This window comes from Camellia sinensis, chromosome 3 (assembly GCF_055761805.1).
Source record: "Camellia sinensis isolate YWXY chromosome 3, ASM5576180v1, whole genome shotgun sequence".
NCBI lineage: Eukaryota > Viridiplantae > Streptophyta > Magnoliopsida > Ericales > Theaceae > Camellia > Camellia sinensis.
Window position 1 is genome coordinate 186,170,469 of NC_138963.1, and position 15,208 is coordinate 186,185,676.

The 15,208-nt window shown below is 33.8% G+C and overlaps 2 protein-coding genes and 1 long non-coding RNA gene across 3 annotated transcripts; 2 read left to right on the forward strand and 1 right to left on the reverse strand.

The window, feature by feature from the left end:
- Positions 1-1,042: 1,042 nt before the first annotated feature.
- LOC145820869 (uncharacterized) lies at positions 1,043-2,838 on the forward strand. The gene is made up of 2 exons (XR_014362908.1): positions 1,043-1,720; positions 1,768-2,838. It is a non-coding gene; the product is annotated as an uncharacterized LOC145820869 (long non-coding RNA).
- A 790-nt stretch (positions 2,839-3,628) lies between these two features.
- Positions 3,629-4,042, forward strand: LOC114268424 (uncharacterized). Its single transcript, XM_028209599.2, has one exon. It carries the CDS (start codon positions 3,629-3,631, stop codon positions 4,040-4,042), a length of 414 nt encoding a protein of 137 aa, XP_028065400.2.
- A 3,968-nt stretch (positions 4,043-8,010) lies between these two features.
- LOC114283876 (VQ motif-containing protein) lies at positions 8,011-9,530 on the reverse strand. Its single transcript, XM_028226744.2, has one exon. The coding sequence runs from the start codon at positions 9,298-9,300 to the stop codon at positions 8,416-8,418; it is 885 nt and encodes a 294-aa protein (XP_028082545.2). The 5' UTR covers positions 9,301-9,530; the 3' UTR covers positions 8,011-8,415.
- Positions 9,531-15,208: the final 5,678 nt, after the last annotated feature.

Consider the following 15,208-nt stretch of genomic DNA (forward strand, 5'->3'; position numbering starts at 1 on the left):
CTAGGAATTCCTAGTGTAATGTGTGACATTATTGTCATCTGTGTTTGGAACCTGTCTCTGTCACCTTATCTATAAAAACAAGATGCACAAGAGAAATCACATATTGCTTCTTGTTAAAGACAGTTTTTATTTTAATCTTATTATATTTGTTGTTAAGTTATTGTGAGCAGTTGCTACTTAAATATAGGTAAATTATAATTATATTCCTTACAATTTGTTTAAAGTACAAATTATCTCTTATAATTTGCAAAATTATAAATATCTTTTTGTTAAATTTTTTTTATCTAATATAACTAACTAAAAAAATAAAATTCATAATTATTCTTTTATATAATAATAAAATTATATAAATTATTAATCGAAACATATTTTTAATATCATTAAAAATTATTAATTGACTTAATAATTTATTAATAAAATGAACAATTTATTATAAAATTAAAAATCCCAAAAGGTGGCATGTAATTTCAAATCTCAGGGTGCATTTGTAACTTATCCTTAAATATAATTAGAAAGTTATTTCGAACAGTTGGCAACACGTGATTGGTTCCTTAAAGATTGAATAGGAAGGTCTGTATGGTACATTGAATTGGGATAGGATTATTTATTATTATTATTATTTGTTTTTTTTTTGAACAGAATTGGGATAGGATTGACGAGGTGAAGTTGGCAGCTTCTTTAGGATGTGTTTGGATTTTGATAGGGATTTGTGAGGGGAAAAGCAACAACAAAAAAAAATGTGGCAAAATTTAGGGTTGGTTTGGGATGTTTTAAAAAATATACTTTTTGATTTATTAGTTTATATGGGTTGGATTTGGGTTGGATTTGATGTGATGTATTAGAGAAGTGATGTGATTTAAATAAGATAATATGACTTAAATAAGATAATGAATTTTTAACTTTTTATATTATTTAAATTATGTCAAACTTGACCTTAGTTTAATTGGTGTTGTCAGGATGCGAGTCTGGAATGTTCTGTTGGCTTTTTAGTTGGCCGAGAAGATTTTTTTTCTTCTTATATATATAAAACAAATCATTTGGTAACATAGAAAGTCATGTTTCTATTGCATTAAACAATATCTAACTAAAACCCTTCTTCAAAACATCCTTTTGCCAAAAAAAAATTAAAAAAATGCATTAAGATCAAATGGGCTCTATGCGGTGTGCACTTACAGGTAACAGATCATTCACAACTGCACAATACAGTATGCACTTGCAGGTAAACAGATCACTCAAAACTGTCTTCAATGAATTTTTAAATGTTTTACATATATATTTTTTTTAGAACATAGACATATGTTAAAATAGATGTATTATTGATTGATTTATTGATTCTTGATTCTGTTACAATTGATTGATTATATAGATGTAGGTTAGGTGGTGGTAGGTGAGGAGTAGGTGAGTGTAGTAGGTGAGTGTGTGGTAGGTGATGGTAAGTGTGTGGTAGGTGATGGTAAATTCTAACAACCCCCGCAAACTCAAGGAGGATAGAAACTAACCAACTTGAGTTTGAAGAGAGGAACAAAACAAGAAAATACATAAAAATAAACAAGAAAATACATAAAAATAAAAAAGGATAGGAGACACTGTATGGTCGTGTCAGACCATTGGTGAAGACACTGAATGGTGGTGTCATAACGTTGTAGAGGACACTGTATGGTGGTGTCAAACCGATGTAGAAGACAGTTTATGGGGTCATGTCGGACCGTTGTAGAAGACAGTTTATGGGGTCATGTCGGACCGTTGTAGCAGACAATGCTGTGACAGTTGTTGTGACAGTTTACGGAGTCTTGCTGGACCCTTGTAGAAACTAACCGGAATCAATGTCGGGACAGTTTACAGAGTCTTGTCGGACCCATAAAGGAGCTAACCGGAATCAATGTCGGGACAGTTTATAGAGTCTTGTCGGACCCTTGTAGAAACTAACCGGAATCAATGTCGGGACAGTTTACAGAGTCTTGTCGGACCCATAAAGGAGCTAACCGGAATCAATGTCGGGACAGTTTATAGGGTCATGTCGGACCGTTGAAAAAGTTGCACCCTCAAAAGGTGTGCCCAATTTTGTCAAAAGGCGTGCCATCAAAAGGCGTGCCCAATTCATCAAAAGGTGTGCCGGATATGATGGCGAGGCACGTGGGCGCCTTGGCTTGCGTGCCCGGTTGTCGGCTGGTGGCAAGAGGCGCGCGATGCGCGTGGCTGCCTTGGCTATTTAACCAAGGTTGATGCTGAGGCTGAGGCAGAGAAAAGCTGCGAAAAACCTCTGAAAAAAAAAACTTCGTTGTGCTGAGAGAGAGTCTGAAAAACTCTTCGTTGTGCTGAGAGAGAGAGTCTGTAACACTCTGTTGCGAGAGATATTCTGTAACACTCTGTTGCCCAGAAAATGGCCTCGTCCTCGTCTTCCCGTGGACTGCTCACCCTCTTTCCCGACCTCAACGAGTCAACGAGAGAGAGAACTGGTGCGGTGGCACTGGAAACTCAACCAAGCGCCCCGGAGTTTGCTCCGTTGAACTTTCCGATGCGGTCGGTGGAGCAAAGAATGGCAGTGCAGTCGGATGTGGAGGCCAATCAGTATACTCTGAAGGCATGTGTGGAAAGCATGACGGCGGTCACAAACTTGTCGAACCGGCTGCAGAGTAGGACAAATGAGGTGCAGCATTTAAACTCCCAGCTGGCTCTGCTCCAACGCATGTATAAGGATGCGCGAGCAGAGATAAGCGTGCTAAGGGCAGAAAACAAGGAGCTGAAGCGGAAGGCCACCGTGATGTTCCGATTTGGAGGGCCGCCATATGCTGCAGTGGAGGAGTATGGGGGAGTGAACGTGCTCGGCGGCGTGGGAAACACGGAGGCAGCACCGGCAAGGGCTGTCCAGGACGGAGGCAAGAAGAAGAGACCTGCAGCAGAGTAGAGAAGAAAAATCCCACTGTGGGTGTGGGTGTGGGTGTTGTGTTTGTTTTTTTTTTTTTTTTTGGTGTGGTTGTAAAATGGTGATCAGGGTGAGCCCCAACATGAATAAAATGAGTGTGGTAGCAGTTCTTCTTCTTCTGCTGTTTTTTGGTGTTTTGTTTTTGTGCCATCAACATGAATTTTGGTGTTTTGTTTTTGTGCCATCAACATGAATAAAATGATTTTGATTTTTTTTTAATGTAAAAAATAAATAAATAAATAAGATAAAAGAAAGAAAGTGGAGTGTATTGAGTGGTGTCTGCCAGCTGGGGTAGGAGCACATGCATAAAGAATTATACAGATAGATATATATAGATAAAAGATAAAGAGGGTTTGGTCGGTTGATTAAAAAAAGAATGTGTGGGTTTGATTATTAGAGAGAGAGAGAGAGTGACAGTGTAAAGAGGGTTTGGTCGGTTGATTAAAAAAAGAATGTGTGGGTTTGATTATTAGAGAGAGAGAATGACAGTGTGTGCCATGTCCCCCCCTGTGTGATCTAACCCGAAGGAGAGTACAGTGGATCAACTAGTGAATATCGTTTGAATCCGTCTGGCTCAAGTATCGAACAAACCACTCGAGAAATGGAGATGGGAAAGATGAAGAAAAACAGTCGTGGTCGCAGCGGAAGCTCATGAAAACTGATACCCTGCTGGAAAGAGAGTGAGAGCTGTGGAGAGTTCCGTCAATGGCGGATTTTCGCAGTTGCAGAGTTGTGGAGATAGCAGCGAAGAAGAGCTCTCTGTTCTGCCACGTCATACCACGTCACACCAAGGTCGTTGTGACTGGTAACAACCGGACCAAGTCGGTGCTCGTTGGTCTCCGAGGCGTGGTTCTTACAAATGGCATAGAGGTAAAGCTACAAAGGAAGGCCCTTAGTGTGATTGAAGCTCCTACTGGTAATGAGGATGATGATGACCTTGAATTTGAGAATGTGCAGTGGAATGGCTCAGATTTGGGCGAGTTAGCATCCGATGATACTCAAAAGTCCTACAGATCAAGGCATCGCATGCATAAATTATCATGGTCGTCCCACAAGACTACGAGCAGGTCCCTCTCTTGTGAATCACAATCAAAGGGATCATCTGTGTCTACTCCTTAGGGGTCCACGAAGGTTGACCTAAATCTTCGAACATGTGACCTGAGGCATTTGAAGTACATCCAAAGCCACATTGGCTCCTCGGTCGCCGTGTGAGGACCATCCCATAAACCCATCTGGGTGTCGAGACCGAGAAACGCAGGGGTTCGAGTGGTGTGGAGTGAGAGAGGCGGCGAAGCCGTGGTAGGCGGTGGTGATTTTTGTTGATGAGCTGGAAGATGCAGGAAAGTGAAGGTATGTGTAAAAACAATAAGCGGATTAGGTTGAGGTCCGGCGGGCGACCAAGGCGAGGTTGCCGCCCGCCGGTGAAGCGAAAAAAAATACTAAGTTCTTAACCTTGCTCTGATACCATGTTAAAATAGATGTATTATTGATTGATGAATTGATTTATTGATTCTTGATTCTGTTACAATTGATTGATTATATAGATGTAGGTTAGGTGGTGGTAGGTGAGGAGTAGGTGAGTAGTGAGTGGTGGAGGTAGGTTTGGTGGAGTGGGTTAGGTTTAGTGGGTTTAACAGCCCCCCTCAAACTCAAGGAGGTTAGACACAAACCAACTTGAGTTTGGAGAGAGTTACAAAACAGAAAAATAAACTGAAAAATTGGGACACTTTTTAGACACTTCTAAATTGGGACCTCTGAAAAATTCTAAAAATTAAATTTGGAAAAGTCCAATTATGACCCCCAAGTCGAACTCCTTTTCTATTAGAAGGCCTCTAGCATTTTTACAGACTCTGGAAATCAATCATAAAACATTTTAATAAACTGCTTACGGTATTGAATGTGTCAAATGAAATGTCAAAACTCAAAACCAAATGTTAACCTATTAAGTACTCGAAATATTAAAATTTGGAAACTTTACCTCAATAATTAAAATATAATTTTGTTAAAAAGTTAAATATAAATAAGATTTAAGGACCCATCAAGAAAAAGGAAGCTCTTATCAACATTTAACAATTAATCAAATCTTATGTCATATAAGACATAGCAATGTCCAAATTTAACTGCTTTACCTGCCATTAGAACTCTTCTTTTTGCCCAAGTTATTATATTATAGCAATGACAACTAATATACCGAGTTTGATTTTGAATGAAACACAAGTTTGATTCAAAAAGTAAAGTTAATACATTTTCTTGAATATAGGGTTTACAATTTTAGACTAAATAGATTTTATGCTATGTTCACATACTCCCAAAATGTGTGGACAAATTTAAATTCCTAGTATAGTTACTGCATTTGAGAGGCTTTTATGCTGTGTTTGGTTGAGGGATTTAAGGAGGGATTTGGAAAGGGAAATGGAAAAAGTAGGTGAAATGTGAATAAATCATGCCTATATTTCACATAATTTCACACACCTTTTCCCTTTTCCTTTCCAAATCTCTCTCCAAATCCTCTAACCAAACACAGCATTAGACATTTTTGAATTAGTTTCATGCTTTCCATTTCCAGAAACCAGGATACTTTGAACCCAACCCTCTACGCTGTGTTTGGTAGGGGGATTTGAGGAGGGAATTGGAAAGGGAAAGAGAAAAGTTAGGTGAAATGTGAATAAAATATATCTACATTTCACCTAATTTCACACATATTTTCTTTTTTCCTTTCTAAATCCCTCCCCAAATCTCCCAACTAAACACAGCACTAGAGTAAATCTTGGACACAAACAATCGCGAACCACATCTATCAAGGCCGAGCACATCATCAAAAAAGATTGCCCAAAGTCGCTATGGAGGCCTTGACAACTGGACCACCCATGGGAGGTAGTAATAAGAATTTCCAACACATTCCACTCCTACGCGTGACCTCTGAGAAAAAAAAGTCACGGTGGCCAATGGATTGTCTATAAACCACGTGTAAGAAACAAAGGAAAACTCAGGGCGGACTTATCATCTGGAATTTTCTGAATAGTAGGGAATTGTATGATGAAAATTAAATTTATATAATGTTAGGTCTATGTGTAAAATAAATCTGAATTATAAGATGAAGATTTTGGATTGATAAGGGTAGATTTGTAGTATTACTCAGAAAGAAAATACTGACACTAAGGCTTGAGAAGTTGATTAAAAATCACTTTTTGACTTTTATACTCTTTTAAATCACATTAACTCTATTTTTTTACATATTTTGTCCAAAAAAAAATATCAAAAAATTAATTTTTAACTTACTTCCCAAAATAACCCAAACACAACCAACCACAACATTTATTTTTTTTTACACATAATATATCTAATGCAAGTTTCTTATAAACAAATGAACCAAGGATATTAGTTAACAATGTTTAAAATGATTAGTAATTTTTTTTTTATATAAAAAGCTGAAAATAAAAAAATAAAGAAAAAAGAAAAAAGAAAAAGAATACCAGAATCCATATAAAATACTTTAAAAAGATTCTCTACGCCAACTGGCGTTTAAAATCAAACCTCTCAGTTTGTCTGGAAGAAACTTTGGCAAAGTCATCCAATAGATTCCAAGTTGGACCAGAAACTAAACGAAAAACTAAAGATTATGATTCAGATTGAGAAGTCACCAGGGATTTAGACCATTCCAACTGCTTGATGATGTAGATGCATACGTGCAAAGTTATCTCCAACCCAAAAAAAAGTGCCAAGGCCAACAGCATCAACCTTTTAACCCCACTGGAGGAATGATGCACCATATCATGTAAAAAGCCCTCAAAGAAACTAGAGGGTTTGGTTACATACGAAAATCAATCTGCCCCCACCACCATAAAAATAAAAATAAAAATAAAAAAGACATGATAGATAAATGCATGAAGTGGCTTGAATCATACACTTCTCATCCATTTCTCCTAGAAATATAGTTTTCCATTAACAAACAACATAGAGGACAAAAATGCTTTTCTTTCTAATTGATTGTTTTAAAAATGGCATTCGTGAGTTAATAAAAGCTGGATAATCTTTGTAAATGAACACTTCCATCAATCAAGAACTTCAATAAGAAAAGATCAGACTCGACTCCTAGTTAAGTAATATACAATCCTATTATCACTTGCACACAGTTTAGATCCAATTATGCGCAAGCATGTCATATAGGAGTGCAAGAAGGGAAAGTCTCTAACAACCTATAAAACAGAGTCAAGTATTCATATGCACACCTTAGAAAAAGCTATAGCACACATTTCATACTCAACAAAGCTATCTCAAAATAAAAGAAAGGTTTTTTTTCCTCCGATTCAAGTAATACCAGTAATATAACATAGCCAAAGATATCGACAATAATAAATCCTTGCTGCAGAATGGTGAGGTCCATAAGCTCCCATATCAGGAGACTAGAATTGCAATTTCAGAAAAAAGTATCATATAGTATACAAGTTTCTTGCAGCTAAAGCACTCTGTGACTTCATCAAAACCTAACTAAGGCATGTTTTCAATATTTCAAAATTAAAACAATCACATAGTATACAAGTTTCTTGCAGCTAGAGCACTCTGACTTCATCAAAACCTAACTAAGGCACATTTTCAACGTTTCAAAATTACAACAGTCCCACCTACAACGACAATTTACAAATAATCAATGGCTAAACTGGATCCCCGACAAATTTTGTGAACTAAAATCTTCACATTTTCATGAAAGGCTTAACCAATTTAACAAGTTTCATCTCGACCCCAACTACACACGTAAGTCTTCTACAGGCACTGGATAAGAATAACTAAAAACAAAAAGTTTCCACGAACTATATAACACATTGTTCTCTCATAGCATCCACCTGCAATGTGTAATTTAACATAGTAATACACACATCAAGAACTACAATCACTAATACATGTGAGCAGCACATCCACTTGCTTCACGGAGATGCACATCTATCTTGTAATGTAATGAGCGACCAGTCTGTAGTGGTTCTTCTACATGCTTCAAGAACCCAAATCCAAAACCCCCAAGTTTTACAAGCTAATAAAGACAAGACAAATCCAAAACTTGTACAAAGAAATCAAAAATGCAATGTAGCTAATTTATCAAATAGCTTTTAGGCATGTATGTCTATATTAATAGGCAAATATATAAAGAGAACTACTACAAGTTTATATATCTATTTCACTACCGCATCCCAACAAAACAGAAGAATTCCAATTACTGTCTACTCCAAATTTGAATCAAGAAACAAAAAAGAAAGAACAAACCCAGGATCCTTTTCTAAACATTTCTAGCTGTAATGTAAAAACAACCAACAACCATTTACAGTACAAACACTCTAATTAACCAGGTCAGGTGTCAGCTATCAATTTCTCCAACAACTGGCCATTGAATTTAAACCCCCACCATGTATATATATATATATACACACATATGTATAACCCTTACAAACCCTAAAAAGACTTTCCTTTCCAACTCTTGGAGTGTGGAGTTCTACACCATTTCAAAGATCTTTCCACCTAGGGCTCGGAACTGGTAGAGTTGGCGACAGAGGAAACGGTTGAAACCCTAATTGACCGGTCGTCGAAGGCGAAATCAGATGATATGGAGACCGCGGCGAAGGAAAGCAACCGAAAGGCAGGGGCGAAAAGGGCATCGGAAAGGGTGATTGAGCCATGGAACCTGATGTCGGTGGCGGAAGAACGTGCTCCTGCTGTGGCGGCGGCTGAGGGAGATTGTTCCATCGGGGAGAAACCAGGGGGGCTAGAGGCGAGAGTCCAGGGAATCTCTTCGGATCGGAATCGAATGAGCTCTGAAGGAAGCGCATGTAGGCGGAGATCGGCGATTCAGCCGCCGCGTGCACAGCCGGGAACGGCGGAAGAGGCGAGAGAGGCGCCAGCTGGCTCTGAGTTGGTGGTGGTGGTTGTGGGGGGACGGCGTTGTTTAGCAAGGGAGGGGGGCGATTGGTAATTGGGGCGAGAGGGGGAGGGCGGATTCGCTGGAGACGAGAGCTAGGAGGCTTGGGTGGGTGAATAGGGGGAGGAGTAGAGAAACGCTCGTGAGACGGAGACCCAGTGAGCTTCTGAACCACATCTCTGAAATCGCTCTTCTTGATGTTGTACACCGGCGGCTGCTGCGGTAGATTCTGCGTCTGCTGCTGCGGCGGTGGCGGTGGCGGTGGTTGTTGAATAACATCATCCTGCTGCTGCTGCTGCTGCTGCTGCTGGTGATCAAAAGTGGGTCTCCTGGTGGGTTTAGAGATCCTGTGAGAGATTTTGTTGAGATGTCTGATGTATTGATCTCTGTTATTGTTGTTGTTGGAGTTGGTGGTGGTGGTGTTACTGCTACTAGTAGAGTCACCAGAGGAATGACAGCTTTTATCCATCATCTCTCAGCTTCTCTCACTCCCCCAGATCTTATCACTTCTCTCTCTGTTTGTGGATATTTTTGTGGTGTGTAAAGTGAGGAAGTCGGAAGTCCAAGTCCTTTTCTTCTTCCTTGTTATTTTGCAGACTTGAAGGGTCGGGGGGTGAGTACGGACAAACGACCGGTCAAAATGTCTTCACTGCTTATATACTATTTTAGCGACAAATTATTGGTTGATTAAAAGAGAACGTTACGTTACGTGATATTTTGGCAGAAGGGAAAAATTTATTATTTTTAAGTTAAGTAATTGAAAAGTATAAAAAAAATATGATAATTTATAATTGGTCTGAAATGTAATTCTTTAAAATCAACTGATAATTTTTTATTTTAACAGTCTCTCGTAATAATTACACAAAGAAAAATGTCTCGTAACTCAAATTTTGTGACTCAAATATTTATGTTGTTCTGTACTCAAAACGACGTCGTTTTGGCCATTTGAGCCACTTTTGAGCCACAAAATTTGAGTTACGTAGCATTGTCGTTACACAAATTACTTATTTTAAATAATAGACATTAATGATTTTACCATTATAAAAAATAAAAAATTAAATCATCAAAAAGTGAATTTTATTAAATAATTTTAAAAACTACACAATTTTATTTTTTGAATTAAAGTGATTTTTATAAATTAATATTGCTGTTAAAAATATATTTAAAACTTACTTCAATAACTTTAATTGTCAAGATTTTACTGTCTATATATGTATAATTAATAATAATTTTTTTAGATGAATTACGTTAGTAGTCCTATATTTTGTTCCTTTATATTGGCACTGTTTTTTTTTTTCATAAATTGTTTTCTAATTTTTTTTGAAAAAATAGAAAATAGTTTAATAACAATATACACCAAAAAGTTTTTGTTTTTTTGTATTTTAAGAAATTATTTCTATCCTCCTAAAATATAAAATTATATGAAAATGATGAGCATTTTTAATTTTTTTCATCAAATTAAATTTTAATTTTTTAAAAAGATTTGTGAAAATATATAATGATAATTAAACCAAACATAACCATTATTTTGGTCTAATTGATAACTTCTATTAGAGTTTTTAATTATTTTTTTATAAAAATAATATAAAAAGAAAGACGCACACAATACATTTGTTGTTCTTTTTAGTGATAAAATGATAAATTTACTTTTATTCTATTTAACTTAGCAATATCAAATTGATACAAAAATTTAAATTAAAGTAATTAAACTTGGGAAGCTATTGGGTACTCTTAAAATACAGTCACATGACCATTAAAATTATATAAACTAAAATAATATAGAAAAAATTAATGCAAAAAATAAAGTGTAAAAATTATGAGCGTAATTTGCCAAAAAAACAATTCTAAATAATAATAAAAAGGTGTACAAATTCTTAAAAAAAGATAGACAATCAAAGCTCTCATGCCCCCAAGGGATGGTTGGGTTCATGAAAATCACTGACTATTATTAGCCCATTCGTCTGATTAGTATGTTTGTTACAAACAAATAAATTGAGTCAAGCCGGGTTTGTAGGATTGTTGGTTTGTTTATTGAGCTAAATTATTTAACGACAATGCTACGTAGCTCAAATTTTGTGGTTCAAAAGTGGTTCAAATGGCCAAAACGACGTCGTTTTGAGTACAGAACAACATAAAAATGGCCAAAATGACGTCGTTTTGACCATTTGAGCCACTTTTGAGCCACAAAATTTGAGCTACGAGACATTTTCCATTATTTAATTTGAGTTCGGTTTGATATTTTTTGAGGGAAAATGATTGGTGGCCCTAAAAAATTTGCCCCTAATGCCCCTAATTTCCATTTTTAGAAACTGTTTTCTTTTTTCTTTCTTTTTTCCTTTTTTTTTTTTTTTTTTTACCTAAAGTGGAATTTTCGGGGCATTCGAGCCCCGAAATTCGGGCCCTCAAGCAGCGCCCTTTTTTGAGTTTGATTCGACTCGTTAATATTAATCAAATTCGAATTCCGCTATAAGCTTGATAGTATTTTTTTATTTACATTATTTAAATAAAAATAATATTTAATATATATCATATATGTATACTATTATTCATAATATTTATATTTATTCTATAATTTAAATAAAAATGAACTAATCGAGTTTAATCAAATTTGAACTTAGTTCGTTTACTAAACGAATCAAAAATTTAAGCCCAAATTCATTTATTTATTTATTTAACGAATTAAACTCAGTTCAAACACATAATAAATAAATAAGTAAATAAAACAAAACAAAAATAAAAAACAAAAGAGCGGAGTTAATAGCTTGCAAACAATTCGATTGATTTCCAATCCCACTGATAAGGGATTGCGTCAACAAAGTTTATGTTGTTGTTCACAAAGCCAAGATTGGAAGAGACTCATAAAAAATGTCTTATGACTTTAGTTGTCACTTTCACACTAAGATGTCATAAAATGAAACAAAACGTTGCATTATTTTTAAAATTATGGACAAATTACACTTTGTGCCTCCTTAATTATGGATCAATTCTCACTTTACACCATTAACTAAAAATCATTACATTTTACGTTTGTTTTAATTTAGGCCTATTTTGAGAAGATAGTAAAAAGTAATTTTTTAGTTTTTAATCAAGTTTTTGACTTTTTTAGGCAAATGATTTGAAAAGTTGGTAAAAAGTGACTTTTGACTTTTTTTATTAATATTTGTTTATAATGTCAAATCATAATAAAATGACCAAACTACCCCTATTTAGTTTAAAATAATTACAACTTCACCCATATAATAGAATTATAATTTCATTATTGACTAAAAACCAACTTTCCAAATGAAAAAAAATTCAAAAAAATTAACTTTTAACTTTTATTACAAACCAAAAAAAATGACTAAAAGCCAACCTCCCAAAATAAGCTTTAAACACTTTCGGTTGACTCCATTAACTCACTGACAAACCCTAGTCCTGTTTGCATCACCTACTAACAACCCGAAGTGACGAAAATGATTAAGCACCAATTTTTGATTGTCCTCCAATTAGCAACAATGATTGATCAGCTGCGTAGTAGAAAATATAGGTTTATTTTGATAATTAGGTTAAAAGTTAATTTCTGATTTTTTTTTTTTTTAAGTCACATCATTTCTTTATGTTTTTTTTTATATATTTTTTTTAAAAAAAGAATAAAAAAAATTAAAAAAAAAATTACTTGTAGCTTATTTTTCAAAGTGAGTGTTTGGAAAGTGGGTTTTTTTAGTTGTAGGATATTATTGGAGAAAAAAATTTTGTGTTTGGAAAGATAGTTAGGTTTTTTTGTAATTAGATGTAATGTTTGTGAGAGAAAAAGTAAACTGATTATAGAGTTTGATATGATATTTTGTTTAGATTTGTTTTTTTAATTATTCTGTAATCAATTTGTCTTTTAATGAAAAAAAACAGTAACAAAAAAACAAATAAACCTCCTTTCCAAACACCGCCAAAATGTGCCACGGTGGATGAAAGAGAGCAGTGGTCCATGACCATGGTGGCGTAGTAAGAAATGATGGAAGAGACTAGTGGCCGGTGGTGCCTTTATGTTCTTCACTTGTAGGGTTTATAATCTTTGAGATATTCATCTGTCTAATTTTGATTGAGATAGAATAAAATTATAAGAGAGAGGAAAACATATGCAATAATTAGTAAATTTGGTATTTCAATAAGTAATTGCTTACATCAACAATTTTTTATGAGTTTGACCTTAATTGATTAACAAATGGAACATTTTGCAATGTGATTATAAATTTAAGGGGTGTAGTGTAATTTTATTAACATAATCTATAGTAAACCAAACCTCAATATGTAGTGTAATTTTATTAACATAATCTATCTTTGTTTAGGATGTGAATTGACTTTTTAGTTTTTAGACTATTTTTGTTTAGGGTTAAAAAGTTTCGTTTGGGATGGACTTTTTAACTTTTTTAATTTTTGTAAGAGAAAAAATAAAATGATTATAATTTAAATGTGACATTTTGTTTTATTAATTTATTAATTTTTTTTTTGGACTAAAAAAAAAAAAAAACTTATGCCAAACATAAGAAACTAAGGCCAAGTTTGGCATCTACTAAATAATAAAGTCACTATCCTATTTAAGTCACACCATCTTATTTAAATCACATCACCTCTCTAGTACATCACATCAAATCCAACCCAAATCCAACCCATATAAGTCAATAAGTAAAAAAGTACACTTTTTTAGAACATTCCAAACCAACCCTAAATCTCAACATATAGCGATGTACTTTATGCAAAAACTAACCACTTTTAAGTTGATCCTTGGTAATGTGGACTGTTGCATATTATTGATTTATTAAAAAAATTAACTAATTACATTTTAACTATTTTCCATATAATATGGATAAATTTAAAAATAATTGTGTTATCAACGTATGAAATGTTTATAAAATAAAACATAGGTGAGACAAAAAGTGATACTGTTTACTCTTTCATCACTCAAGTCTCGTTGTTCAGTTTGATTTTAGTGTTATTTTAGTTAAAAAATTAAAATTTTAAATAGGTTATTAAAAAAATTTAAAATTATTTTAAAAAATTAAACGTCACAGTAATACATTATTTTTTTTAATACAGTTAAATAAAGTTATTTTAAAAAATATTAACATTTTTGTCACCTCATAAAAAGTCAAAAAGTTTTAAAAAATCATTAAAAAATTCAATTCTTAAACAAGACCTCAATATGTATAACTTATTTGTTAGGTTTTAACGAAAAGACATGTAAATAAGTAATGAAGTAATATGATAGAAATGAGTAGTTATTAAGTGCTCTTGCAACACGATTACGTTATACTTAAAGTTGTTATAATTGGTGAAAAATGTAGAACTCATAATTTTGTATTGAGTAATTGAGAAACATAAAGAGGCATATGATGATTAGTCCTAGAGCATGAACACATGATATTCTAAGAGTATTGAATAGTTTTTCAGTAGGAATAAGCTAATAAGTTAATAATATATGAAATAATCTATAAATAAGTATATTTTTTAAAATTTTTACAAAAAAATATGTAAAAAAATGATATAACTCAAATAAATGCACTTAAATAAGTTATATTGCCTCTCAAAATCCCCAAAAAATATATATATATTTACCTTGTTTGGTTTTAATTAATGTTTTGAAATTTGAGTTTTTTTTTTTTTTTTAGTGAATTTTTTAAAATATTTTGAGTAAATTCTTTATTTTCTAAATGCCACATAATTTAGATACACCTAAAAACTAAAATATTTATGAAAAATATTAAAAATTTCAATAAATATGTAAGAATAGAAAAATACTGAATTTTTATATTTGATAAATTTTTAAATTTCAATAATAAATATTTATATTTTAAGTGTATCATTTAAAAATATTAACATTTTTGATAAACAACAAAAAAAATAAAAAACTCGAAGTGTGTGACACAATTTTTTTTCTTTTTATCTGTAAATAAGGGGTACTTGTTAGTGATATCATTGTAACCCTTACCAGACTTATGCCAATCCAAAGAAAGGGACCAGATAAAAGAGGAATGCACCAACCTAGCACAAGTAGTAATGTCACAATTGACATACAACATAATCAATTTTATCGTTTAAAAAACGAACTGTTAGTCGCACCCAATAAGCCCTATTCAATCATGTAGAATGGTGACACATTTCGACTTCACCGCCACCCCTGTGGTACATAACACACTTGTTGGGCAGAAGTCAAATTGCGCGACACACTTGTTGGGCACCACATATGTGACACACTTGTTAGGCACAAACTCAAATTGTGTGACACACTTGTTGGGCACCACATAGAGTTGGTTTGGGATATAGGTTAACTTTTGAACTTTTTAATTTTTTAACTATTTTAGTTTGGGGTTAAAAAATCTCGTTTAGAATAGGTTTTTTTGGTTTTT

What these genes read in the sequence shown, in the direction of transcription:
- LOC114268424 (XM_028209599.2), top strand. Translation starts at nt 3,629, where the DNA reads ATGGCGGATTTTCGCAGTTGCAGAGTTGTGGAGATAGCAGCGAAGAAG.
- LOC114283876 (XM_028226744.2), bottom strand. Translation starts at nt 9,300, where the DNA reads ATGATGGATAAAAGCTGTCATTCCTCTGGTGACTCTACTAGTAGCAGT.